Here is a 25,409-nt window from a genome sequence, read left to right as displayed (position 1 = left end):
GGCCTGCACGCTGCAAGGAATATAGAATCAACAGAATTCATTCAGGAAATTCACTAAACAAAAAGGCAGCCACAAGAAAAACAATAACAAGCCCAGCAACAACAACAAGCCTTGGGAGAGGGAATCTGATTTCAAGTTGTTACCATATATTATTTTAAACGTCTAATTGTAGGCAAAAATTTACAAGCTATGCAAAGGAACAGGAAAATAAATAGCCAACTGAAAATATCACCAAGGAGGCACAGATGTTTCATTTACTAGACAAACACTTTAAATCAGCTATTATAAATATGTTTAAAAAAACTAAAGGATACCATGTCTTAAGAATTAAAGGAAAGTATGACAATGGTGTCTTACCAACAGAGAATATTAACAGCAACAACAACACAATTACAAAAAAAATTAAAGAGAAATTCTAGAGTTGAAAAGCGCAATTATTGAAATGAAAAATTCGCTAAAGGGACTTAATAGCAAATTTGGGCTGTCTGAAGAAAGAATGCGCAAACTTGAAGATAAGTTAATAGAGATTGTCCAGTCTAAGGAAAAGAGTGAAAAAAGAAAAATGAACAGAGCCTCGGAGACACCTGTAAGATACTATCAAGCACAGCAACATGCACCTAATATGAGTCCCAGAAGAAGAGAAGCATAAAGGAAATAAAGAATGGTTGAAAAAATAATGACTAAAAACATCCCAAATCTGATGAAAACAATTAATTGTACACATCCAGGAAGCTTAACAAACTCCAAGTAAAATAATTCAAATAGATCCACACCTAGACACATCATAGTCCAACTGATGAAAGTCAAAGACAGAGAAAAAGAATCTTGAAAGCAGCAAAAGGGAAACTGTTTCTCATGTACAAGAGAACCTCAAAAAGATTAACAGCTGACTTCTTATCAGAAATCATGGAGGCAGAAGGCCATGGAATGATATCTTTGAAGTGTTAAAAGAAAAGACCATCAGTCAAGAATTCTATACCTAGCAAAACTGTCCTTAAGATGTTTCCAGATAAACAAATATAGAGAACTCATCACTAGAAGATCTGCTCAGATATACTAAAGGGAGTCCTTAAGGCTGAAATGAAGGGGCATTAGACAGTAACTTGAATACATGTGAAGAAATAAAAAGCACTAGTAAAGGTAATTATATACATAATGATAGAAGATAATACCAATGTATTTTTGTTATAACTCTTTTCTTCCATCTCATTTAAAAACAACTGCATAAAGCAATAATTATAAAACTTATTGATTGGCTTATGATGTATACAGATGTAATTTTCATGAAATAATAGCATAAAGAAAGAATTAAGGATTGGAGGTATACTGGAGCAAAAGTTTTGTCGACTATTGAAATTAAATTATTATCAATACAAATTGGATTGTTTTCAATTAAAGTGCTAATTATAATCCCCAGGGCAGCCACTAAGAAAATAATTTGTTAAATGGTTTCGAAGAAAGTCTTGGGGCCCCTGACCGGCTCAGAGGAGCATGTGACTCTTGATCTCGCAGTTGTGAGTTCAAGCCCCACATTGGGTGTGGAGATTACTAAGATAAACAAACTTAAAAAAAAAAGCAAAGAAGGTCTTGAAGTGGTAAACCCCTTGAGGATATATGTGCCTGACAATATCTTTAGTTCATGGCCACGTTTAATAACAGCTAAAATGCATAAAATAATTCTAGGATTTGAAAAGTACTTTTTTTTCAAAGTTTATTTATTTTGGGAGAGAGAGAGAGAGAGCAGGAATAGGGGAGGGGCAGAGAGAGAAGGAGAGAGAGAATTCCAAGCAGGCTCCACACCGCCAGTGCAGAGCCCAATGTGGGGCTTGAACTCATGAACCATGAGATCATGATCTGAGTCAAAATCAGGAGTCAGACCCTTAACCAACTGAGCCACCTGGCACCCCCGAAAAAGTTCTTAAGTCCTTTGAAAATACCACTCCATTGTTATCTTGCATCCAGTTTGATGTTAAGAAGTCTGATGTCAACACGTGTATTGTTTCTTGTAGGTGATCTGTTTCTTCTTGGGAAGCTTTTAGAATTTTCTCTTTCAACAACAAAATAATAGACTATAGGAGAATACATTTACAAATACAAGACCCATATAAAGAAAACTTTAAAACTCTGTTGAAGGGACAAAAGGAAAAAAAGCCTGGAACAAATGAAAAAGCATACCGTGTTTTTTGGTGGGTAGACTCAACATCACAAAGAGGCCAGTTCTCTCTATGCAGCAATGTCCCCACCGCAATGTGAGGAGGAGAAATGAAAGGCTATGACCCCTATTCTAGGTATCAGCCCTCTTCTGCTCTAGACTGCTGAGAGAGACAGAGAGAGAGATATATAGAGATAGAGACACCCGATCACTTTGTGCCTCCCTAGGGTTTTCCTCTCAGATTTTTGCTTTGTTGCTGTTTGGCTTAAACAGAAATTTGCAATAACGTCTGAGTTCAAGGTGTTGGTAGAGTTGGTTTCTTCTGAAGCATCTCTTCGTGGTTTGCAGGTAGACTTCTTCTTCCTGAATCTTCCCTTGGTCTCCCCTCTATGCACACCTGGGTCCTGATCTCCTCTCTTACAAGAACACCATCATCCTCAACTAGGACCCAGCTTAATGACTTTATTTTACCCTAATCTCCTCTTTATTTTTATTTACTTTTTGTTTTAATTTGAATAGCGTTGACACACACTGTGACTTGAGTTTCAGGTGTACAATATAGTGATTTGACAAGTTTATGTGTTATATTGTGCTCACAAGTGTAGCTACCATCTGCCACCATACAACGCTATGACAATACCACCGACTATATGCCTACGTTGTCCCTCTTACCTTTGTGACTTCATTCTTCCATCGTTGGAAGCCTGTATCTCCCACTCACCCAATTTGCCCATCTCCTCAACCTCCCCTCTGGCAACTGTCAGTTTGCTCTCTGTACTTATAGGTCTGATTCTGGTTTTTGTTTTTTTTTATTTGTTTGCTTATTCATTTGTTGTGTTGTTGTTGTTGTTTTTTTGTTTTGGATTCTACATAAGATTGAAATCCTAAGGTATTTGTCTTTTTCTGTCTGACCTATTTCACTTAGCCTAATACCCTCTAGATCCATCCACATTGTCACAAATGGCATGATCTCATTACACACACACACACACACACACACACACACACACACACATAATCTTACATTCTTTATCCATTTCATCTACCAATGAACACTTAGGTTGCTTCCATATCTTGGTTCTTATAAATAATTATAAATAATGCTGCAATAACCATAGGGGGTGCATATATCTTTTTGAATTAGTGGGGTTTGGGGGGGTTGTGTATATATATATATATATATATATATATATATATTCATTTATTTAAGTAATCTCTACACCAAACATGGGGCTCAAATTCATGACCCCAAGATTGACTTGCAGGCTTTTCCAACTGAGCCAGCCAGGTGCCCCTCAAATTAGTGTTATTGTATCAGTGTTTTCCTTTTTTTTTTTTTCTAATTTTTTAATGTTTATTACTTATCTTTGAGAGAGAGAGCACAAGCAGGGGAGGGGCAGAGAGAGAGGAAGACACAGAATCTGAAGCAAGCTCCAGGCTCTGAGCTATCAGCCCAGAGTCCCATGTGGGGCTTGAACTCATGAACCGTGAGATCGTGACCTGAGCTGAAGTCAGATACTTAACCGACTGAGCCACCCAAGTGCCCCTAGTGTTTTCATTTTCCTTAGGCAAATACCCAGTAATGGAATTGTCAGATCATATGGTAGTTCTCTTTTTAATTTTTTGAGGAAGCTTCATACTGTTTTCCACGGTGGCTGCACTAATTTACATTCCCACCAACAGTGCATGAGTGTTGCTTTATTCTCCATATCCTCGCCAATGTTTATAATTTCTTGTCTTTTTTATTTTAGCCATTCTGGTACCTGCAAGGTAATGTCTCATTGTGGTTTTGATTTTCATTTTGCTGGTGATCAATGATGTTGGACATCTTTTCATGTATCTGTTGGCCATTTGTATGTCTTCTTTGGGAAAAAAAAGTCTTTATGGGTCCTCTACTCATTTTTTAATCATATTGGGTTTTTTTTGGGGGGGGGTTGAGTTGTATAAGTTCTTTATATATTTGGAATATTAACCCCTTATTGGGGTATGTATATCCTTACTGGGGTATTGGTATATCATTTGCAAATATCATCTCCCATTCAGTAGGTTGCCTTTTTTGTTTTACTAATGGTTTCCTTTGCTGTGCAAAATCTTTTTATTTTTGATATGGTCACAATAGTTCCTTTTTTATTTTGTTTCCCTTGCTCCGGGAGACATATCTCTAAAAAATGTTGCTATGGCCAATGTCAGAGAAGTTATTGCAAGAAAGTGGTCCGGTTTCATACTTTTGCATGTAGCTGCCCAGTGTTTCCAGCACCATTTACTGAAGAGACTATCTTTTCCCCCTTGTGTATTCTTCCCTCCTTTGTCATAGATTAATTGGCTATATATGTGTGGTTTTATTTGTGGGCTCTCTATTCTGTTCTATTGATCAATGTGTCTACTTTTGTGCCAGGACCATACTTTTTGATTACTACAGACTTGTAGTAGATCTTAAAATCTAAGATTGTGATACCCCCAGCTTTGTTTTTTCTTTCTCAAGATTGCTTTGGCTATTTGGGGTCTTTTGTAGTTTTATACAAATTTTAGTCTTATCTGTTCTAGTTCTGTGAAAAATGTTGTTGGCATTTTGAGAGGGATTGCACTGAATCTGTAGCTTACTTCGGGTCATGCGGACATCTTCACAATATTAATTCTTCTAACCTAATTCTTCCATTTGTTTATGTTATCTTCAACTTCTTTCGGCAATGTTTTAAGTTTTCTGAATACAAGTCTTTTACCTCCTTGGCTAAGTTTATTCCTAGGTATTTTATTCTTTTTGGTGCAATTATAAATATTTTCCTCTTAGTTTTTGTGTTCAGTTTAGGGAAGCTTCAGCCTCCCTCCCACCTCAACAGCATTTCCAGGGCCAGGAGAAAAGACCTTCTCCTGGTTTTCAATCTTACGGGAAATGTGAAGTCAGCCTCATTTGGAATCCTGGCTTTACTGTTGCTGAAAGTGAACGGAAATCTCCAAGTGTCCTTTTTTTCTTTTTTTCTTCTACATGATGAGACGTTTGGAACAGATGATCTCAAGTGGTTCTAGCCTAACATTCTGTGATTCTGTGCAGTAAATGAAGAGGCGGCAGGTAAGAGACATCGGTATTTTAAGACTACGCAGTTTCCAAGGAGATAAAGAGGCGTAATGGGGGAACACCCAACGAGAGCGTTATTAGCAAGAGAGGATGTCAAGTTTGGAGGCTGGAACGTCAATCACGTTTCAAGGAACAAGGGGAAGAGGGAGGACGCTGGCAGAGGTTCACAAGAGAAAGGGGAAATCAGTGATCAGAAAGGCGGTTAAGAGGAGAACCAAGTGTTGAGAATAACAAACACCATTAACCACCATGGGAGCAGAAGAAAAAGCATTTCCTTTCCAATTTATTATTAAAGGGGCGCCCAGGTGGCTCAGTCGGTTAAGGGTCTGACTTTGGCTCAGGTCACGATGAGTTCGAGCCCGCGTCGGGCTCTGGGCTGGCAGCTCAGAGCCTGGAGCCTGCTTCTGACTCTGTGTCTCCCTCTCTCTCTGCTCCTCCCCAGCTGGTGCTCTCTCTCTCTCTCTCTCTCTCTCTCTCTCTCTCTCTCTCTCTCCCTCTCTCTCTCAAAGATAAATAAACATAAAAAATTTGTAAAAATTATTAGTAAATATTTCTGACACAACAAAAGTACCCGGAATAATACAACGAACACTGTGTCCCCAGTGCACCATCTAAAATGTTACTCTCCACCAACTTCTAGTAACCCTCCCTCATCACCACCAAGAGGTAGTAACTGAATTTGTTGACTACCATTCCCCATAGTTCTTCATGCTCTTATTACAGATGTATGTGTTCAAAGGCAATTATTTTACCTCTCGAAAACCAAGTTTGACGTTTGAAGAAGACTGAAACTCTTGTTTGAAGTAAAGCTAAGTGTCCTTGATGAACAGGTCCCAGCAGGGAGAATAATAAAACAAGCGGCATAACTTGGATCCCAGCACGAGAACCTTCTTCCTACTCAGGTAGGTGTCTCCCAGGTGACAAGGTCACTGGGGAAGCTCCCACAGATGGACCGAGAGCATCGGCCGGCATCCCGCTTGCAGGGAGAGGGCCACAGTCCTAGAACATCAAGGTCAGAAGGGAAGGGCCGATTTCAGTTACTGCCAAGCAGGGCTGTTGGTTTAGACCAGTGGGGATTCTGTTCTCAGAAACACAAGCGTTGGGAAATTGGGCATCAGGACACAGCAGGGAGTCATTTACTATTTCAAGGACAAGCCATGGAGCAGGCTGAGGTTTGGGGCCGGGCTCCAAGATCGGGGTTGGCTGGTGACCAGCCAGTGAGAGGCAGAAGCTCTCTGCAAGACGCACTTGAAACCTCCACTGTTGGTGACCGTCACGCTCAGCCTCAGAAACTGCCAAAAGAGAGTAACAGAATCTCTCCTGGGTTCCGCGAGGCCGCTGCCTTGCGCGAGTCTGTGAAGCGAAACCTCCCCCCCCACCCCCATCTTTAGAAACCCAACCCTACAAGGAACAAAACAATTAAGGCCTAAACCCCGCCATAGCAAACAAATTAAAACACACTCCCGTCAACACTAAACACAATTTGGAGGAGGGGGGAAGTGAGAAGATCTTTACGATTTCCCTTCGGCAATTGTCAACGAGTAACCGATTTAGTTCGCAATTTGCTTTGATTTTTCTCCAAAAATCTGTGCATAATTGGACATTCTTGAGAAGTGAGAAAATCAGAGGCACAGATTACTTTCAAATGTGTGAAATGCTTATGGATGCTGAAGTCAAAAACCCATGAAGTTGGAATATTACATTTGTATGCTTTTAATTAAACATTTTTTTCTTTATTTTGTGGCTTCCTTTTTGTACTTTAGAGCCAATAATCATTTCCTGGCTTCAAGCATTGTTCAAGCTCTTGAAACTTAGAGCATTGTTCAAGCTCTTGAAACGCTCCTAGACCCTGGGTTCTGTGTCCACGGAGCCTGGAGGATAGACAACCCAGTGGGGGAGTTTTTATGGGGCGTGGCTGGGTCTGTGGGCACTGACTGGTTCCTTTGTCCCACCTCCTCACCCCTCCTCCTCACCCACGGTCACCCACGGTGGTAGAGAGGGAAGTGCCCTGAAGACAACAGCCCCAGATGTCATCACTAGCGTCCGTTTACTCCCTGCTTCCTGCCTCAACCACTGTCACAGTGGGGACTTTTTATTGTTCACTGCTCTATCCCCCCCCCCCCCCCCACCTAGAAGAGTGTCAGCAACGTCACAGGTCCTCAACATAAGTCTTCGTTGAGTGCACGGTCCCTCTGGGAAACGAGGTTGGATGGTGAATAAATTGGGCTCCAGTTGTATCAGTAGCATCTGAATGATGTCTAACGAGAATACACTCGTGTATTACTCCCCTAATTAACAGATAATGTAATTTCACAAGGAGATATCACCTCACAGCCCATCAGGGTGGCTACTGTCGAAAAACCAGAAATAACAGTTGATGAGGATGCGCAGAAATTGGAACCCTTGTGCGCTGCTGGTAGACATGTAAAATGGTGAGGCCACTATGGAAGAGAGTACGGTGCTTCCTCAAAATATTGGAAACCGAATTACCATATGACCCAGCGACCCCACTTCTGGATATGTACCCAGAAGAACTGAAAGCGGGTTCTCAAAGAGGTATCTGCACAAACGTGTTCACAGCAGCCTCGTTCGCAATTGGCAAAAGGTGGACCCAGGTCAAGGGTCTATCAACAGATGAATGGAGACATCGAGTGTGGTGTATATATACAATGGAGTCTTATTGGTCCTGAAAAGGAAGGAAATCCTGTCACATGCTTCAATATAAATGAACCTTGAGGATATTATGCTGACTGAAATAAGCCAATGACAAAAGGACAATGCTGTATAATTCCAGTTATCTGAGGCCCCTAGAGTCGTCAAATGCATGGAAACAGAAAGTAGACTAGTGGTGGCCCGGGACTGGGGAGGAGGGGGAACTGGGGAGATGTTGATTAATAGGTGCAGAGTTTCAGTTCTGCAAGATGAAGATGTTCTGGAGGTTGGTAGCTCCACAATATGAAGATACTTAACAATCCTAAACGGTATGCTTAAAAATGGTTACGATGGTCAATATTTTTTAAAAATTCAAAAAGACTTTTTTAATGTTTTATTTATTTTTGAGAGAGAGAAAGAGAGCATGAGTGGGGCAGAGGCAGAGAGAGAGGGAGACACAGAATCTGAAACAGGCTCCAGAATCTCAAGCAGCTGTGCTGACAGCTCAGAGCCCGATGCGGGGCTTGAACTCGTGGACGGTGAGATCATGACCTGAGCCAAAGTTGGCTGCTTAACCGACTGCGCCACCCAGGCACCCCAAGATGATCAATTTTATGTGATGCATGCTTACCACGGTTAAAAATAACATTTCATTTTATTATTTTTTTAAATTTTAGCGGGGGAGAGGGGCAGAGGGAGAGAGAGAACCTCAAGTAGGCTCCACACTCAGCACAGAGCCCAACACGGGGCTCGATCTCACAACCCTGGGATCACGACCTGAGCCAAAATCAAGAGTCAGACACTCAACTGATTGAGCCACGCAGGTGTCCCCCCCAAAGCAACATTTTAAAATAAGCATAATTCTAAAAGTAAATGGGTTGGCATACACTTATAATTTTGAGTTTGGAAGACTTTTTTTTTAATAAATGTACTTTTTTAATTAAAAAAAATTTTTTTCATGTTTATTTATTTTTGAGAGAGAGACAAGAGCACAAGTCGGGGAGGGGCAGAGAGAGCGGGAGACACAGAATCCGAAGCAGGCTCCAGGCTCCAAGCTGTCAGAGCCCGACGCAGGGCTCGAACTCAGGAACCGTGAGATCATGCTCAACCGACTGAGCCACCCAGCTGCCCCTGAAAGACTTTTTTAAACAAAAGATCAAAGCCCTCCCCACCCCCCGCCAAAATAAATGATCGACAGATTTGGCTGGATAAATGTTTTAAATTTCTATGATAAAAAACGCCCAGCACATTAAAAAACAACCAATAGGGGCACCTGGGTGGCTCAGTCGTTTGAGCGTACGACTTCAGCTCAGGTCAGGATCTCACGGTTCGTGAGTTCGAGCCCCGCGTCAGGCTCTGGGCTGATGGCTCAGAGCCTGGAGCCTGCTTCCGATCCTGTGTCTCCCTCTCTCTCTGCCCCTCCCCCATTCATGCTCTGTCTCTCTGTGTCTCAAAAATAAATAAACATTAAAAAAAAAGAAAAAAACAACGAATAAGCTGGGAAAAAATATTTGCATATATATGTTGGGCAGTATTGGTCCTAAGAGGAAGCTATTGTATGGCAGGAGGGAATTGACTGTGTATAGTCAGTAGATGTTGAATGACCAAAGTCAACGAATTCAGAGGAGAGACTGAGAGACATAAACAAGATGACAAGGAGGAGGAGAAGACTACAGAAGGTTGAGGTTTCTGTACCCACCAGAGTGGTTGAGCCAAGAACACGGTTATTCAAGCTGGGTGGGTCCCACTCCAGCCTGGTTCCATCACAGGACCCCTCCCGGCGTCCCTGATACCATAAACCGCATGCCGAGGAGGCAAGTAAGGTCTCACGGAAGTTTGGGAAGAGTCTGTGCAATGCCAACGAAGGAACTCACAAAGGGGTGGACTTAGGCTTGTTAATAAAAGGGTCCGCCCTGAGCCTAAGCGCTCAAAACGTTCTTGGGGACTGCACATCTTGTACCTCGTGTGATGGGGGCACAGGGTTGTCCCCTCCTCTCCTGCTTGGTGCCGTGTCTGCTTTTAAGAAGGTAGAGCTCATTCTCCTGGTGATTTGTAAGTCAGCTTGGGTTACTAGCCGTTGGCCAGCTGAGCCCTTCGTTGCCTTCCCTGCCTCTTGTTTTATCGAATGCCAATCCAACTGACTCAAAATACTAGGATTGGTGGAAAAGAGCATCCAAAATGTAAGATCGCTATCCAGAGTTGATACAGCCTATATAATCAATATATCTGAAATTTTACATATAGATTATATCCTATAAGCCAATGAAAATACAACACAACATGGGGCACCTGGGTGGCTCAGTCGGTTAAGCGTCCGACTTCAGCTCAGGTCACGATCTCGTGGTCCGTGAGTTCGAGCCCCATGTCGGGCTCTGTGCTGACAGCTCAGAGCCTGGAGCCTGCTTCGGATTCTGTCTCCCTGCCTCTCTGCTCGCTCTCTCTCTAAAAAATAAATAAACATTAAAAATTAAAAAAAAAGAAATAAAAAAGATAATGGCCTATTATGAACAATTACATGTATCTAAACTGGATAGCCCAGAAATGGATAAATTGCTCGAAACATACAACTAACCAAGAGTGAATCAACAAAAAATAGACACGGGGCGCCTGGGTGGTTCAGTCCCTTACGCATCCGACTCTGGGTTTCAGCTCAGGTCATGATCTCCCAGTTCGTGGGATCCAGCCCCGTATCAGGCTCCATGCTGACAACACGGAGCCTCCTTGGGATTCTCTCTCTCCCTCTCTCTGTGCCCCTGCTCTGTTCACACCTTTTCTCTCAAAATAAATAAACTTACAGGCGGGAGAAAAAAACATTTAAAACCTCCAAACACAGAAAAGCCAAGGAACCAAGATGGCAGAACAGCATGGAGGCTTTTCGTGTGTCTCGCGTCCATGAAATACAGCCAGACCAACACTGAACCATCCTACACACCTAGAAAAGCGACTGGAAGATTAACACAACAATCTGCACAACCTGAACCACAGAATTCAGCAGGTACGCGACAGGAAGAGCTGAACTTGGGGAGTGAGAAGCCCCGAAAGGTAGGGAACCCATTTGGTGGGCGGAGAGAGGACGGAGACTGGGGAGGGGGGGGGGGAGAGCATCCGGGAAAAGCGCCCCTCCCCAAAAGCAGCTGGAGAGAAAGCGGAAAATTGGAAAGAAAAGCCCAAGACCCTCATGGTTTCACGGTTGAATTCTACCAAATATTCAAAGAAATACCAAACCATCTCAAACTCTTCCAAGAAATAGAAGGCAAGGGAACACTTCCAAACTCATTTTATGAGGCCGGCATCACGCAGATACCAAAGTCAGGCAAAGACACCACAAGAACACTACAGGCCAGTGTCTCTGATGCACACGGATGTCAAAGTCCTCCATAAAATACTAGCAAACTGGGGCGCCTGGGTGGCGCAGTCGGTTAAGCGTCCGACTTCAGCCAGGTCACGATGTCGCGGTCCGTGAGTTCGAGCCCCGCGTCAGGCTCTGGGGTGATGGCTCAGAGCCTGGAGCCTGTTTCCGATTCTGTGTCTCCCTCTCTCTCTGCCCCTCCCCCGTTCATGCTCTGTCTCTCTCTGTCCCAAAAATAAATAAACGTTGAAAAAAAAATTTAATAAAAAAAAAAAAATACTAGCAAACTGAATTCAACAACTCTTCAAAAATAGGGGACCCCAAGACCAAGTGGGATCGATCCCTGGGGATGCAAGGTAGGTCGAACATGTGAAAATCAATCCGTGTGAGACACCGTATTCACAGAGCGAAAGATAAAAGACACAGGATCATCTCGTGGGGGGGGGGGGGGGCGGGAGCACTGGGCAAAGTTGGACCTTGTTAAGCCATTGTTTATAACAGCAACTAACAGCAATACACTTGACCCATACAAGTTCTTCTGTAACAACCATTTTGAAACCTATTTAATACAATTCGCCCGTGTGATTCCACTTATAGGGAACCTAAGACACACATGGGATGGAACACAACGTAGACAAAAAGTGGTTTCTTCCCATCCAGAGCTTGATTGTGCACCCAGCACTATGCTGTTCTGCCTGGCGGGATAACATTCTTTAAGACATTGACCTAGATCTTTTTTTTTTTTTTCTCCTGATATTTTCCTCCTCTCCTTTTTAAGCAGTTAATTGTCTCAGAGGGAGGATGGGACCTGACCAAAAACACAGAAATGCCTAATTGTTTTCCAACAACCTAAAGCCAACAGGAGATCCTGCCAGATGCCTCCAAGGCAAACATCAAGATGGACGAGGGCTGGGGGCAGAGGGGAGGGGAAGCTGGGCTCACCCAGGCAAGGAATCTGTGAATCCCAGACAGCCCTGCATCTTCCCCAAGGCCCCTGGGAGGGCAGGGGGAGCCCAAAGAGGGATGGGTAGTGGAAAGGAAGATTCCCGTGCGAGGTACAGAGGAAGCAACCAAAAGGGCTCCCAGACAGGCGGGGTGCACGCGCAGGAGAGGATGCCTTAGCAGCTGCCTGTAGGCGCCGACCTGGCCCTGGGCCACCTGATGCCATAGATGCAACCAGGCACGTGCCCATATACCAGGGCAAACAGGTGACTCGAGAAACAGGCAGCCCCCGAGGAGGGGGAAAGAGGGTAAACCCCAAACGAAGACCGTGCTGGGCTCTAGGAATAAACAAAGAGAGAAGCGTCCCCTTTTGCGAAGCGTCCCGTCCTTACTGGCGCTCTTGTCATCCTGCTGTGGGCCTGTTTCTTTGGGGGCGCTCCCGGTGAGAACCCGTATTGGCTGAGAGGCTGGTGGGGGTGGGGGTGCCGTCGTGTTCCCCCTCATCCCCCGCCCCGCCCCCCCCCCCCCCCCAGCGGTCAGCGCCAAGGGCGCTGGGGAGCCGGAAAAGGTGCGGCGTCAGGCGGCCAGCAGGGGGCACCAGAGGACCGGCAGTGCCGCGGGGAGGGCTCGCCCACTGGGGGGCGCCGCCCTTCCCTGGAGGGACCCCTGTCCCCAGACCCGGAGGGGCAGAGTCCAATGCAGGCGCCGGCGGGGAGCAGAGGGGACAGTGCGGAACCGGGAACCGTGTCCCGCAGCAACGACTCGAGGTCGCCGCCGTCGCCCCCCACCCCCACCCCGCCCCGGACTCCTCGGCGCCCGCCTCCCCACCCCCCCACCCTCCAGTGGGCCTCCTTGGTTCCCAAGCTCCCCGCCTATCCCCACGCACATCCCTCCCTCGCCCACCACTTGGTTCTCAAGCTCGGGCCTCCTCCCACCCTCCTGCAGGCCCCCACCCCTGCCTCCTTTTCTTCTGGGCCATTTGTCCCAGCTCCAGTCCCTCCCTCACCCCCCCTCACTCTCTCTCTCTCTCTCTCTCTCTCTCACACACACACACACCCCTGAACCCCCAAGGACACCCCTCTACCAAAACCCCCTCTTGGGCCATGGCCACCCAGACCCTCCCTCCCAGGCCTGGGACACCAGCATCTATTCAGTCCTAACTTCGTCCCCAAGCTCCTGGGGGGGAAATGCAGGAGCAGGGGGGCGGGATTCCAGCAAGACTGGGGTCAGGGGGGACAAGGGTCAGAGAGCAAAGCCTGAGTTCCAGTGGGTGGTCCACAGAACCAGGAGATCCGTTGCTAGGTAACCAGATCTCCCTTCACTTCCCAATACATCATCCTGAGCTCCCCACCGCAGGTGTCCAGCCGTCTTTCCCGGGTCTCGGACACCCACCCTCCAGGGGACCCTGACAAGCAGGAGGAAGGGAGAAGCAAGAGCCCAGCTACCAGCTACCCCCCCCCCCCAGCCACCCCCAGCCACCGGTTCACTGCGAGGATCCGGCCGCCTGGCCCATCGGGTCACCACCAGCATGAGCCTGGGCATCATGGAGGAGGACGAGCTGGCCGAGTACTTCCGGCTACAGTATGGGGAGAGGCTACTACAGCTGCTGCAGTGAGTGCCCCCCACACCCCCCACGCCCCACCTCCCAGCCCGTCCCCTCCACTTCCCACAACCCTGCGCCCCCCCCCCCCCACCAGTCCTCATCGCCCTGCCCCAGCGTGCTTCCCAGGCGCCAACACAGCCCTGTCCCCTCTCAACACACCGTCCCTTTCACTCCCGTGGGGGACAGGACCCCCTTCCCCCCTCCGTGTCCACGGGTTACCGCCAGCCCCAGCCTGCCCCAGGCTCTCGGAACCCACCGGCCTGTCTCGCCTCTGTCTTGGGCAGGAAGTTCCCCAACATTGAGGAGCAGTCGGAGTCCCCATCCATCCGGCTCCTGGAGAAGAAGAAAGAGGCCAAGATCATGCACACTGCTATGGAGCAGAAGAAGGAGGTGGGGGACTGGAGGCGCCGAGGGCAGGAAGGGCCCCGGGGCTCAGAGCCCCGGGACAGTCCTCCTCTGTGTGGGCGGCCAGAGCTGGGAGTCCTGGCGAAGCTTCTGTGTTCCCAGGGAGGAGAGAGGAAGGACCTGACCCTCAAGGGGAGCAGTGTCCTGGGCGGGCAGGCCTGGGGACAGAGGCGTCCGGGAGGGAGGGGCGGGGCGGGGGGAGGGGCCCTCTTGACCTCTCTGCCCTCCCCAACCCCCAAGATGTTTCGGCGCCGGATGGAAACCCTGAATCTGCGTTGGGAGGAGCTGGGTACCAAGGAGGCCCAGCTGAAGGCTCACATCCAGAAGTTCGAGCAGTTCATCCAGGTGTGAGGGGCGGGGGGGAACCCACCCTCGCAAACTGGCCTCCTCCTCCTCCTCCTTGCTCTTGCCCACTCGTCACCCCGGTTAAAGGTCTCTTTGAGGCTCAGCGACGCCTGGGGCTTCTCCCTGCGCGTCCTCAATACTGTTCGTAATTTCTTGTTTCCCTGGTACACACAGTGTCTCCAGTGAACGAGTGAATGAATGAATGGATGGATGGGTGGATGATGACGAATAAACGAGTGTGCCGCGGGCAGGGTGAGGCACATGGGGATACAAAGGGGAGCCAGGTAGAATCTTATTCCTCGCCACTCAGCCACCCCTCCGTCCTTGTACTGAAAAGACCAGGCAGGGGTTGGTTGAAGGACCAGGCCCAGGCCTCACAATCCAAGTCCTCTCCATCCGTCCTCAGAGGAGGATTTAACCATCCGGATTTGTCCAGACCAGCTCCAGCCAGCACTGATGGGGCCCTGAGGGGCCTGGCCCAGCTCCCAGGGGTGATCCCACGGGGGACCCCTGCTCTTAAGCATTTCCAGTCTTGCTCTGTGCGTAATCCACGTGGGAAAGAAGCTGGCGGCCTGCGTGTATCTTCCAGGGGTCCATCCAGTCCTTCCCACTGGCCAGAGAAAAGCTAGTGGCGTGTGGTTGGGGCGGCAGGAGATTTGGGGGTGAGAGGTCCTCCAAATGGCTGCCAGAGGTTCCACAGCGTGGGAATCCTAAAAAAAAAAAAAAAAAAAAAATTGTTACAAATATGGACCCCTGGGTGTCTGTTTGCTTGCAATCCCCCGGGGGGGACGAGGGGGATCCTGGGCAGCTCAGTTGGTTAACTTTGGCTCAGCTCATGATCTCGTGGTTCGTGAGTTCGAGCCCCGCGTCGGGCTCTGGGCTGACAGCTCCGAGCCTGGAGCCTGCTTCCGATTCTGTGTCTCCCTCTCTCTCTGCCCCTCCCCTGCGTTTCCAAGAGAGGGGCGAGGGCCTCGCCGGGGGAAGGGCAGCACCAGGGTGTGACGGGTGCCACCTCCCCTCTTCCCGTCCCCCCCCCCCCCCCCACCCAGGAGAACGACCAGAAACGGATCCGCGCCCTGAAGAAAGCCAACAAGGAGCGCGAGCTGAAGAGGCAGCGGGTGCGCGAGCTGGCCAAGGTCAAGCAGGAGATGGGGGCCCTGCGGCTGCAGCACCAGCGGCTGAGCACCAAGATGCAGGAGTTCTCCGTCTTCAACAAGTACCTGGAGAAGGTGGTGGAGCACTCGGAGGTGAGGGGGGGCGGGAGCGGCTGGGGAGGGGTGTGTGTGTGTGTGTGTGTCTGTGATAAGCTTTGCCTGCGGCCGGATGTGGCCTGAGCCCAACCCTCCCTGCCCTCGCCCCCGGGTGCGTTTTGTAGACCCGAGAGGCAGTGGAGACGAGGGGGAGAAGGTAGCAGATGCCGAACCCAGCACAGAGCTACAGAGGCCACTACCCGCCTGCACGGGGCTCCCCGACCTCCTCCTCGAACAGGGGCTCCCCTCCTGTCTCCTACTTTACTCCCGCCTCTGGGCCTTCCTCCTCAGCCCCCTCCCGGGCTCCTCCGCCCAGCCCCTTCCTTCAGTGGTCCTCCACTTTTCTCCCTGGGCATCCCCCCCCCCACCACTCAAGACCTCCCATGGATGCCTCCCAGGCCGCTGGTCTCCCCTGGTGACAGCAGCGGGCAGGGCCCCCTCCCCAGAGGGAGCCAGTCCTGAAGTGTGTCCTCCGTGGGGGTTGTGGATCCGGGTCCTGAGGGCAGAGCCGGGACGCAAAGGATGCTCCGCTTTTTAAAGTTCCAGCAGCTTCCCTGTAGAACTAATTTATCTGTGCATGAGGCCCAGATCTGTGTTACGCCCTCCATTCTAAGGTGGATCCGTTGTGTAGTAAATGGTTCAGTTCGTCCCGGGGGGGGGGGGGGGGGGGGGGGCGCTAGTGAGGGAAGACCACATATCAAAGCAGCAGATAAATGATAAGATAGGACTCATCCTCACCCCTCCCCTCCCCCCCACCCTGCAGCCATCAATCAGCAGATCTGGCCTATCCTGCCTCCGAAATATTTCTGGAATCTGGCCCCTGTCCCTTCCCCATCCAGACCCCCAAGGTACCTCAATCCCTCATCCGGAGGAGTTCAACACAGCCTTATTCCTGGTCACCAGCCTGTCCCTCTTTCTACAGCCAGCATGACCCCCCTGCCCCTCTTTCTTTCTCTCTTTCTCCTTCCGTTCTTCTTTCCTTCTTCCGTTATGTCTTCCAAAATATTCTAAACATACTGAAAAGTACAGAGAAATATATCATAGCACCCAAGTAGGCGTCACAGCTTTGTCAAATCTTAGTATTTCCCTCCAGTTCTGTTTCCTTAAATAAAACCCTGTCTTTAATTGAAAGCCCTTGGGAGCCCCCCCCCCCCCCTTCCAAGCCCCATCCTTCTTCCCCTCTTTGCGGAGGTAACCAGTATCCTGATTTTTAAACTGCTCATTCTCATGCCTGCTTTTACTATTTTGGTGACGTATTACGTATCCAAAGATCCAGGGGGCTCAGTTGGTCGAGCGTCCGACTTCAGCTCAGGTCATGATCTCACAGTTGGAGCCGCAAGTCAGGCTCTGTGCTGATGGCTCTGAGTCTGGAGCCTGTTTCCGATTCTGTGTCTGCCCCTCTCTCTCTCTGCTCCTTCCCCTGCTTGCGCTCTGTCTCAGTCTCTCAAAAATAAATAAACATTAAAACATGTAAAAATAAGGGCGCCTGGGTGGCTCCATTGGTTAAGTGACTTCGGCTCAGGTCTTAATCTCGCAGTTTGTGAGTTTGAGCCCCACGTCGGGGTCTGTGCTGACAGCTCAGAGCCTGAAGCCTGCTTTGGATTGTGTGTCTCCCTCTCTCTCTGCCCTTCCCCTGCTCTCTCTCTCTCTCTCTCCCTCAAAAATAAACATTTAGGGGCGCCTGGGTGGCTTGGTCAGGTAAGCGTCCGACTTCAGCTCAGGTCATGATCTCACGGTCGGTCCGGGAGTTCGAGCCCCGCGTCGGGCTCTGTGCTGACAGCTCGGAGCCTGGAGCCTGCTTCCGATTCTGTGTCTCCCTCTCTCTCTGCTCCTCCCCTGTTCATGCTCTGTCTCTCTCTGTCTCAAAATAAATAAACATTAAAAAAAATTTTTTTTAATACATAAATAAACATTTTAAAAAATGTAAAAATAAATAAAAAATTAAAAACACTAATCTTTTTAATTATGGAAAATTTCAAACGTATACAAAAATAGTCTACTGAATGCCTGTTACTCACCACATAAGTCCAACAATTATCAGCTCATCCTATCATCCCCCATACCTTCTTCCCACCTCCGCCATTTTGAAGCAAATGATATTTTTTTTAGCCTCTAAGTGTTTCAATATGTGACTCTCCAAGATAAGGGAAATGCCATTGTCACACCTCGTAAAAATGCGACAGTAACTCCTTAATATTAAATATCCAGTCAACATTGAACTTTCCCCAACTGTTCCACACGTGCTTTTTGTGCAGTTGGTTCGTTCCAATCATGGTCCAAACAAGGTCCCCACACGGCATTTGGTTGGGATGTTTGTTTTTCAAGTGTCACATACATGATTCTGCTGATCAAAAGAATCCAAACAGGGGCACCTGGGTGGCTCAGTCAGTTGAGCGTCCGACTTCGGCTCAGGTCATGATCTCACGGTCCGTGAGTTCAGCCCCGCATCGGGCTCTGTGCTGACAGCTCGGAGCCTGGAGCCTGCTTCGGATTCTGTGTCTCCCTCTCTCTCTGACCCTCCCTCAGTCACGCTCTGTCTCTCTCTCTTTTTCAAAAATAAATAAATATTTTTAAAATTTTTTTTAAAAAGCCGAACAGAAAAGAGAACATACGTATGATCCTGCTGATATATTTAAAAAGAGGCACAAGTGAATCCTTGGTGATAGAATCCACAATTCTGGTTTCTCTGATAGTGGGCGGGCAGCTACTGAACCATAAGGGGGTGGAAGATCCTTCTAGAGCTGGAAATGTTCTGTCTTCCCTTCTTCACATATTAGTGAGAAAACTACCACCGGGAGAAAGATATCATAGACAGGCTCTTCCTGTCATCAGCTACCTTTGATGACCTCGTGAGTCCTAAGGGAAAGGCTTGTTAAGTGCCGGACTCTATATTCCCGTTTTCACATTAATGAACGGATTCTCTGGCAGCTTCCAAAAGTGACCTATAATGTTGTTGGTATCGTTACGAATTCGTGGGTTGTTGACACATCTGGTGTGCTGTGATCCTTTGCGCTCACTCTGGCTGATGTTTCAACGTTTATTTATTTTGGGGACAGAGAGAGACAGAGCATGAACGGGGGAGGGGCAGAGAGAGAGGGAGACACAGAATCGGAAACAGGCTCCAGGCTCCAAGCCATCAGCCCAGAGCCCGACGCGGGGCTCCAACTCCTGGACTGCGAGATCGTGACCTGGCTGAAGTCGGACGCTTAACCGACTGCGCCACCCAGGCGCCCCTGGCTGATGTTTCAATGTCCTGTCCTTACTTGTTTATTTTTTAAGTTTATTTGTTTATTGGGGGGAGGGGCAGAGAAAGAGACAGAGAGAGAGAGAGAGAAAGAGAGAGAGAATCCCAAGCAGGCTCCACACTGTCACCACAGAGCCCGACGCGGGCGGGGCTTGAACCCACGAACCTCGAGATCACGACCTGAGCCGAAATCCAGAGTGGGACGCTTAACCGACTGAGCCACCCAGGTGCCCCCGGAGTGTCCCATCCTTGAACAGCGAGAGCCTCTGCAGGTGGCCACCCCAGTCCCTTTGACATCAGCACTGAGTACCCTTGGGAGCTCCGTTCAACTTAACTGTCATGTGCTCTTGGGTCGTGGACTCGGTGAACTTCCGGAAATGCAGACGTAACGTTCTCTCTCTGCTTCTTCTTAGAATCCTTGAATGGAGGAAGTCCACTCTCCTCTTCCGGGTTCACGGGGCATTTCTTTTTTTTACTTCCTGCAGGTGGACCTCTCCGTCCCCATCTTGAACCCAGGCTATTCGTCCTAAACCTGCCACACACCCCCGCCCCTCCCCTGTCATCGTTGGGCTGGCTGCTCCCTTACCTGTCCTCAGCTTCCCCCACCTGCCCCCACCTGGCCAGCTATGTTCATACCTCTGGCCTCACTTTGGCCACCTCAGGAAACCTTTGCTGGCTGTCCCCACCTCCTCTAATGCCGGGTTGGGTGGTCCCTCCCCCACAGGGGCATGCTGATGGAAAGCCCACAGGGCACTTCCCGGAACGCCAGTCTGTCACTGGGAATGTCACGAGACGGAGAAGGCACTCAGGGCGTGTCCCCTGGGCAGCCGGAAGGCCCACTCCGATAAACCCCTGGGGAGGTGAGTTGGCATCCTGGATCGGGTGCCCACGCCACCTTGTACAGAGAGAGGGCCACAGGGCTTCTGCTGCCCGTGGTCTTCAGGGTTGGGTCAGAATGTCACGGCCCGGCACCATGCTGGAGGGGACAGCCGAGCCCGGCAGGCCACCCGCCCCACCGGTGCCCTCTCCAGCCCCCAGCTGGAGGCAGACCTCAGCAAGTGTGAACAAATACCAGAGAGCCTTGGGCTGAAGATACTACCCTACAGTCTTTGGCCCACCCCATCCTCCAGTCCTAGATAGGGCTTATCACTTGGAGTTGTAACTCTTTCCCTGTCTGTCTGTCGTCCCTCTGTACCACCCCGAGTTTCAGGCTTCCTAAGAGCAGAGTCTGCCTTTCTTATCTCCTGCTCTGGGCCTAGCGCTTAGCATCCGGCCTGGCTTACAAATTGTTCTGGGTACATTCTTGTTGGATATGGTCATTACTGCCTTGGGAGACATCTCAAAATGCATTTCCCCGCCCCCTCCCCCCCAAGCCCCAGCCACCAGGTCCTCTAGAATCCAGCTGGGGGAACTTTGTGGAAAATTCGGGTGCCAGGGACCCCCTCAGACCCCCTCGTGTTTATTAAAACGAACGTCTTGGGGCGCCTGGGTGGCGCAGTCGGTTAAGCGTCCGACTTCAGCCAGGTCACGATCTTGCGGTCCGTGAGTTCGAGCCCCGCGTCAGGCTCTGGGCTGATGGCTCAGAGCCTGGAGCCTGCTTCCGATTCTGTGTCTCCCTCTCTCTCTGCCCCTCCCCCGTTCATGCTCTGTCTCTCTCTGTCCCAAAAATAAATAAATGTTGAAAAAAATAAAACAAACGTCTTGGTGGAAGGGAGCCTGGGTGGCTCAGCCCGTTAAGCCTCCGACTCTTGATTTCGGCTCAGGTCGAGATCTCACGGTGCGTGAGTTCGAGCCCCACGTCAGGCTCTGTGCTGACAGTGTGGAGGCCGGTTGGTATTCTCTCTCTCTCTCCCTCCCTCTCTCTCTCTGCCCCTCCCCTGCTCGCACTCTGTCTCTCTCTGTCCCTCTCTCTCAAAAACAAAATAAACATTAAAAAAAAATGTAAAGCTCCCAGGTGATTGCCACGTGCAGACCGAGGACCCTAGCTCCCGATTGCACGTGCCCCCCGACACCCGTCCCATGGCCCATACCAACCCAGGAGGGCCAGCGGGGGGACTCCTCACGGCCTCTGCCCTTTGACCTTGGCCGAGGGTCTCCCCACTAGGCTGAGGCATCCAGCCAGGGACCTGGCAGGCGGGCCTGGGGGGCGGCCGTGCCGTGACGGGAGCCCCCTCTGCAGTTCGAGGAGATCCACGAGGTGATTTCACGCTACAAGACGCTGATGAGCATGCACCACGACCTCATGCAGTCGGCGCAGGAGGGCCAGGAGAAGATCGAGCGCGCCAAGGCACGGCTGGCACGCTACATGGAGGAGAAGGACGACGAGATCCTGCAGCACAACAATGAGCTGGCGCGTCTGCAGATGCGCTTTGACCGAGCCCGCAGCGACGTCATCGTCTGGGTGAGCGCGGGGGTGGGGGCTTCCGGGTGAGCAAGGGACACACACACACACACACACGCCTGCTCATGCCCCGGCCCCGTCGCCTCCCCAGGAATCTCGCTGGGCGCACATCCAGAACACGGCCGCCAAGAAGACCCTCTTGCTGGGCACCATCAAGATGGCGGCACTGAACCTCTTCCAGATCGTGAGCAAGCAGCTGAAGGAGACCGCCGCCGTGTCCCTGGAGGACACCCACAAACAGCTGGACATGGTAAGAGGGGGTGCAGGTGCCCTGGCCAGCTGCCTCGACTGAGCCGAGATGGCTGTCCATTGGTGCAGCGGAAGAATGAACCCCACAGAGCAGTGGTTCGCAAATTTAGCAGGATCAGAGAGTCACCAGGTCAGGGGGGGTACTACTGGTCACCGCCTCCAGAGTCTCTGACTCGGTGGGTCCGAAATGAGAACCCAGGGATTTTCATTTTTCAACAGGTTCCCAGGTGATGGTGCTGGTCTGGCTTCCACGCTTTGAGAACCACGGCATTAGCGCCGAGACCCTTTTGGCCCCGGTGAACGCGGGCCCCAGCGGGGACCCACGATTGAATTCATCGCTGGTGCAAAAACAGTCTTCTTAGATTCTAGAGACGTGCTGAAAGCTCCGTGCCTGGGGCCCACGCTTTGGGAAAAGAGGAAATTGGGGGTGGGGGGAGTCAGCAAGTCTAGGAAAGTGTTGGTGTCTGTCTTATTAGGGGCACCCTGAGATTCTTCTCTTTGAAGTAACTGAAAGGAAATTGGAAAGGAAATAACTTTCTCACTATGCTTCAAAGCCGTGTGATGCTGTGTCCATGTGCCACCCCAAATCGTCTCCCTTCCGTAAATTTTTTTTTAACGTGTATTTATTTTTGAGAGAGAGAGACAGAGCGTGAGCCGGGGAGGGGCAGAGAGAGAGGGGGACACAGGATCCGAAGCGGGCTCCGGGCTCTGAGACATCAGCACAGAGCCCGATGCGGGGCCCGAACCCACGAACCGCGAGATCAGGACCTGAGCCGAAGTCAGACGCTTCACCGACTGAGCCACCCAGGCGCCCCAGAATCATCTCACTTCCCACCAAAGGCACAGATATCCCGCACTTTGGGGAGCTCTGTACCAGAAGACGGGTTAGCCATACTTCCTGTCAGATGCACAGAACCATGACTAATTATTTGTTCCTTTGGCAAAAGCCTTGAGTGCTGCTGTCAAATAACAGAAAGCTCCTCAAGACTGGGGTCTGTGTTTGTTTAGTCGTTTGCTGTATCTCGGTGTCTAAAACAGTGCCTGGAACACAGTAGGTGCTCAATAAGCGTTTGGTGAATGAATATCAAACCCAAGCCAACGAAAGCAATGGGCCAGAAGGCATCTCCCCTATTTAACAACAACAACAAAGTAAAACCCGTGAAATGTAAAGATTTCACCCCACTGACCAGCCAGGAGGAGGGATTTCCTCAACCCGGAGAATCAGCCTGCAGCTCAGAGCACATAGAACAGAATTATCGACAGTTCAAAGACGTCGAAGGCAGTTTGTAAGAAAGCTTGCTCCCGAAGCCACAATTCTCAAATTTTCTGCGAGCAGGAGGCTTGTGCACCCTTCACATTTGTTGAAGACCCTCAAAGAGCTTTTTTTTGTATGGGTTATAGCTGCTGATATTTACCGTAGGGGACAGTCAAACAGAAAAATTAAAAATCCTTAATTCCTTGTTCAAGGACAACAGGAAGCATGTTAACGTAAATGGCGTCCCCGACGCAAAGCACATTTCCAAAAGAACGCTCTGTGGGACAAGGAACATTTCTGCAAATCCACTTAATGTCTGGCTTCCTGGAGGACAGGTGGGTTCTCCCTCCGGCTTCAGCATTCGTCCTGTTGTGACAGCCTATGTCACAGAAACGTCCCGCTCTGGTAAAAGCCACTGTTCGCTCGTGAGCGAATAAGAGAGACAAAGACAAATGATGTCTTAGTGTTATTGAAAAAGGAGCTTAGGGGCGCCTGGGTGGCGCAGTCGGTTAAGCGTCCACTTCGGCTCAGGTCACGATCTCACGGTCCGTGAGTTCGAGCCCCGCGTCGGGCTCTGGGCTGATGGCTCAGAGCCTGGAGCCTGTTTCCGATTCTGTGTCTCCCTCTCTCTCTGCCCCTCCCCCGTCCATGCTCTGTCTCTCTCTGTCTCAAAAATAAATAAACGTTAAAAAAAAAAAAAAAGAAAAGGGTCTTGACACACAGGACTTTGCTGGGGCTCTGCCCCAGCCTCTCCAAGCAGATAACATTTCCAAAGTTTACTTGACCACAGAACCCTCTTGGGGGGCGGAGTGTGATCGCTTATTATAAGAACATAGTTGGAGGAGTGCTGCACTTGTCTTCTCCGTGATCTTGGGGAAGTTTCTTTCCTTCAGTGACTCTGTTTCCTCTTGCAAAACAGGAATTGTATCTGCAATAGTAACCGTATGGGGGTGGGGAACGGGGCTATTGAGAGTTTTGGACGGTCCGCGTGGTCCCATCCCCAGGAACATCCTTGAAGAGGAGACATGTAATTTGATTTTATTTTTAACGTTTATTTATTCTTGAGAGAGAGAGAGACAGAGAGAGGGGGAGGGGCAGAGAGAGAGGGAGGCACAGAATCCGAAGCAGGCTCCAGGCTCCGAGCTGTCAGCACAGAGCCCGATGCAGGGCTTGAACCCACAAACCATGAGATCGTGACCGGAGCCGAAGTTGGACACTTAACCGACTGAGCCACCCAGGCGCCCCGAAAAGGAGAGACTTTAGAACTGAGATCGTAGAGGCCATCTAGGCCAACCTGTTCTCCCCCTTCCCTTCTTAAAGATGAAGCTGAGTGCCAGAAAGATGAACCGATTTCCCCAGGGCCGCGTGAGGAGGCCAGGTGCCCACGTAGCACGCCGACTGCGTGTTCCTTGAAACAGAAGCTTGCGAATAGAACTCAAGCTTCCGTCGATGACTCAAGAGGATCATAAGGGGCGTCAGTTCTGGGTTCCGAGCAAACGCCCACCGTGAAGGCTGTTCAATTGTGGAGAGCCGTCTCCCCCAAGCTGCTGGCCCCTGCCTGCCGGAGGCGTCTAGTACCAGGGTCTGCTCTGGCATCCCCTCGCCCCTCCCCTCCCCAGACGGTCAGCTGGACTTTGTGCTGTCACCGTGTGTGCCTCCAGGAGTTCCCTGTTTGTGCCTTCTAGTCTGCCAAGCCCGAAGCTTGTCAAATAAGGGAAAGTGGCCCCGAGAAATCAGTCACAGGGAGACAGTGACTCCTTACAAGCTCTGCCCGGCCATGCTCCGTTTGGGGGTGGGGTGGCCTGCTGCTGGCTGGGCTGAGCCCCGGTCCCCTTGCCTTGTTAGATCCAACAGTTTATCCAGGATCTGTCAGACATCTGGACAGAGGTGAGGAGGAAGGAACAACAGCAAGTCCGGGTTTAAGGAGCAGCGGTGGTTCCAGAATGTTCTGAGACAGAGACGGAGAGAGAATAAGGCCCTGGTGAGCTTGTGGCCCACCCAGTCAGCTCCCTCTAGCCCTCTGGGACCCCAACGCCTTCCTGCTGGCGAGCACCCCGCCATTTACCCCTTGAGGCCTGTCCCCTCCCATCCCCCAAAACATTAAATCTTATCGGACGTTTGTTCCTAAGTTCTGTCTCTTTTTGGTTTATTCAGGGGGGAAGAGGGTCCACCGAGGGGAGAAAGACACCCCCTCTTGAAGCTGGCCACTTAGGCTGCCCAGGGACCAGAAAACGAATCTCAGGTCTGGCAGCTCCCAGGCTTTGGACTTGCACACAGAACTAGACCAGCACAGGGTGAGAACGTAGGACCCTTCTTTCCCCTATCACTTCAAAGAAAAGATTCTTTTTTTTTTTTAAATTTTTTTTTTCAACGTTTATTTATTTTTTTGGGACAGAGAGAGACAGAGCATGAACGGGGGAGGGGCAGAGAGAGAGGGAGACACAGAATCGGAAACCGGCTCCAGGCTCTGAGCCGTCAGCCCAGAGCCG

General features: G+C 49.8%; 1 protein-coding gene and 1 long non-coding RNA gene across 3 annotated transcripts; one reads left to right on the top strand and one right to left on the bottom strand.

The window, feature by feature from the left end:
* Positions 1-5,719: 5,719 nt before the first annotated feature.
* On the bottom strand, positions 5,720-15,405 carry LOC125151614 (uncharacterized). The gene is made up of 3 exons (XR_007146883.1): positions 14,547-15,405; positions 14,028-14,104; positions 5,720-6,224 (listed from the first exon to the last, which is right to left on the bottom strand). It is a non-coding gene; the product is annotated as an uncharacterized LOC125151614 (long non-coding RNA).
* CCDC42 (coiled-coil domain containing 42) lies at positions 13,298-25,007 on the top strand. 2 transcript variants are annotated; one of them, XM_047832876.1, is made up of 7 exons: positions 13,298-13,779; positions 14,056-14,161; positions 14,417-14,521; positions 15,571-15,768; positions 21,195-21,416; positions 21,508-21,666; positions 24,766-25,007. In XM_047832876.1, the coding sequence occupies exons 1-7, from the start codon at positions 13,697-13,699 to the stop codon at positions 24,841-24,843; spliced, it is 951 nt and encodes a 316-aa protein (XP_047688832.1). In that variant the 5' UTR covers positions 13,298-13,696; the 3' UTR covers positions 24,844-25,007. The 2 variants fall into 2 exon arrangements, with proteins under 2 accessions (XP_047688832.1, XP_047688833.1); XM_047832877.1 differs by lacking the exon at positions 24,766-25,007 and adding an exon at positions 21,885-22,157.
* The last annotated feature ends 402 nt before the right edge of the window (positions 25,008-25,409 follow it).

The sequence above is a fragment of the Prionailurus viverrinus genome, chromosome E1 (assembly GCF_022837055.1).
Source record: "Prionailurus viverrinus isolate Anna chromosome E1, UM_Priviv_1.0, whole genome shotgun sequence".
NCBI lineage: Eukaryota > Metazoa > Chordata > Mammalia > Carnivora > Felidae > Prionailurus > Prionailurus viverrinus.
This window is presented reverse-complemented; position numbering and strand designations above follow the sequence as displayed.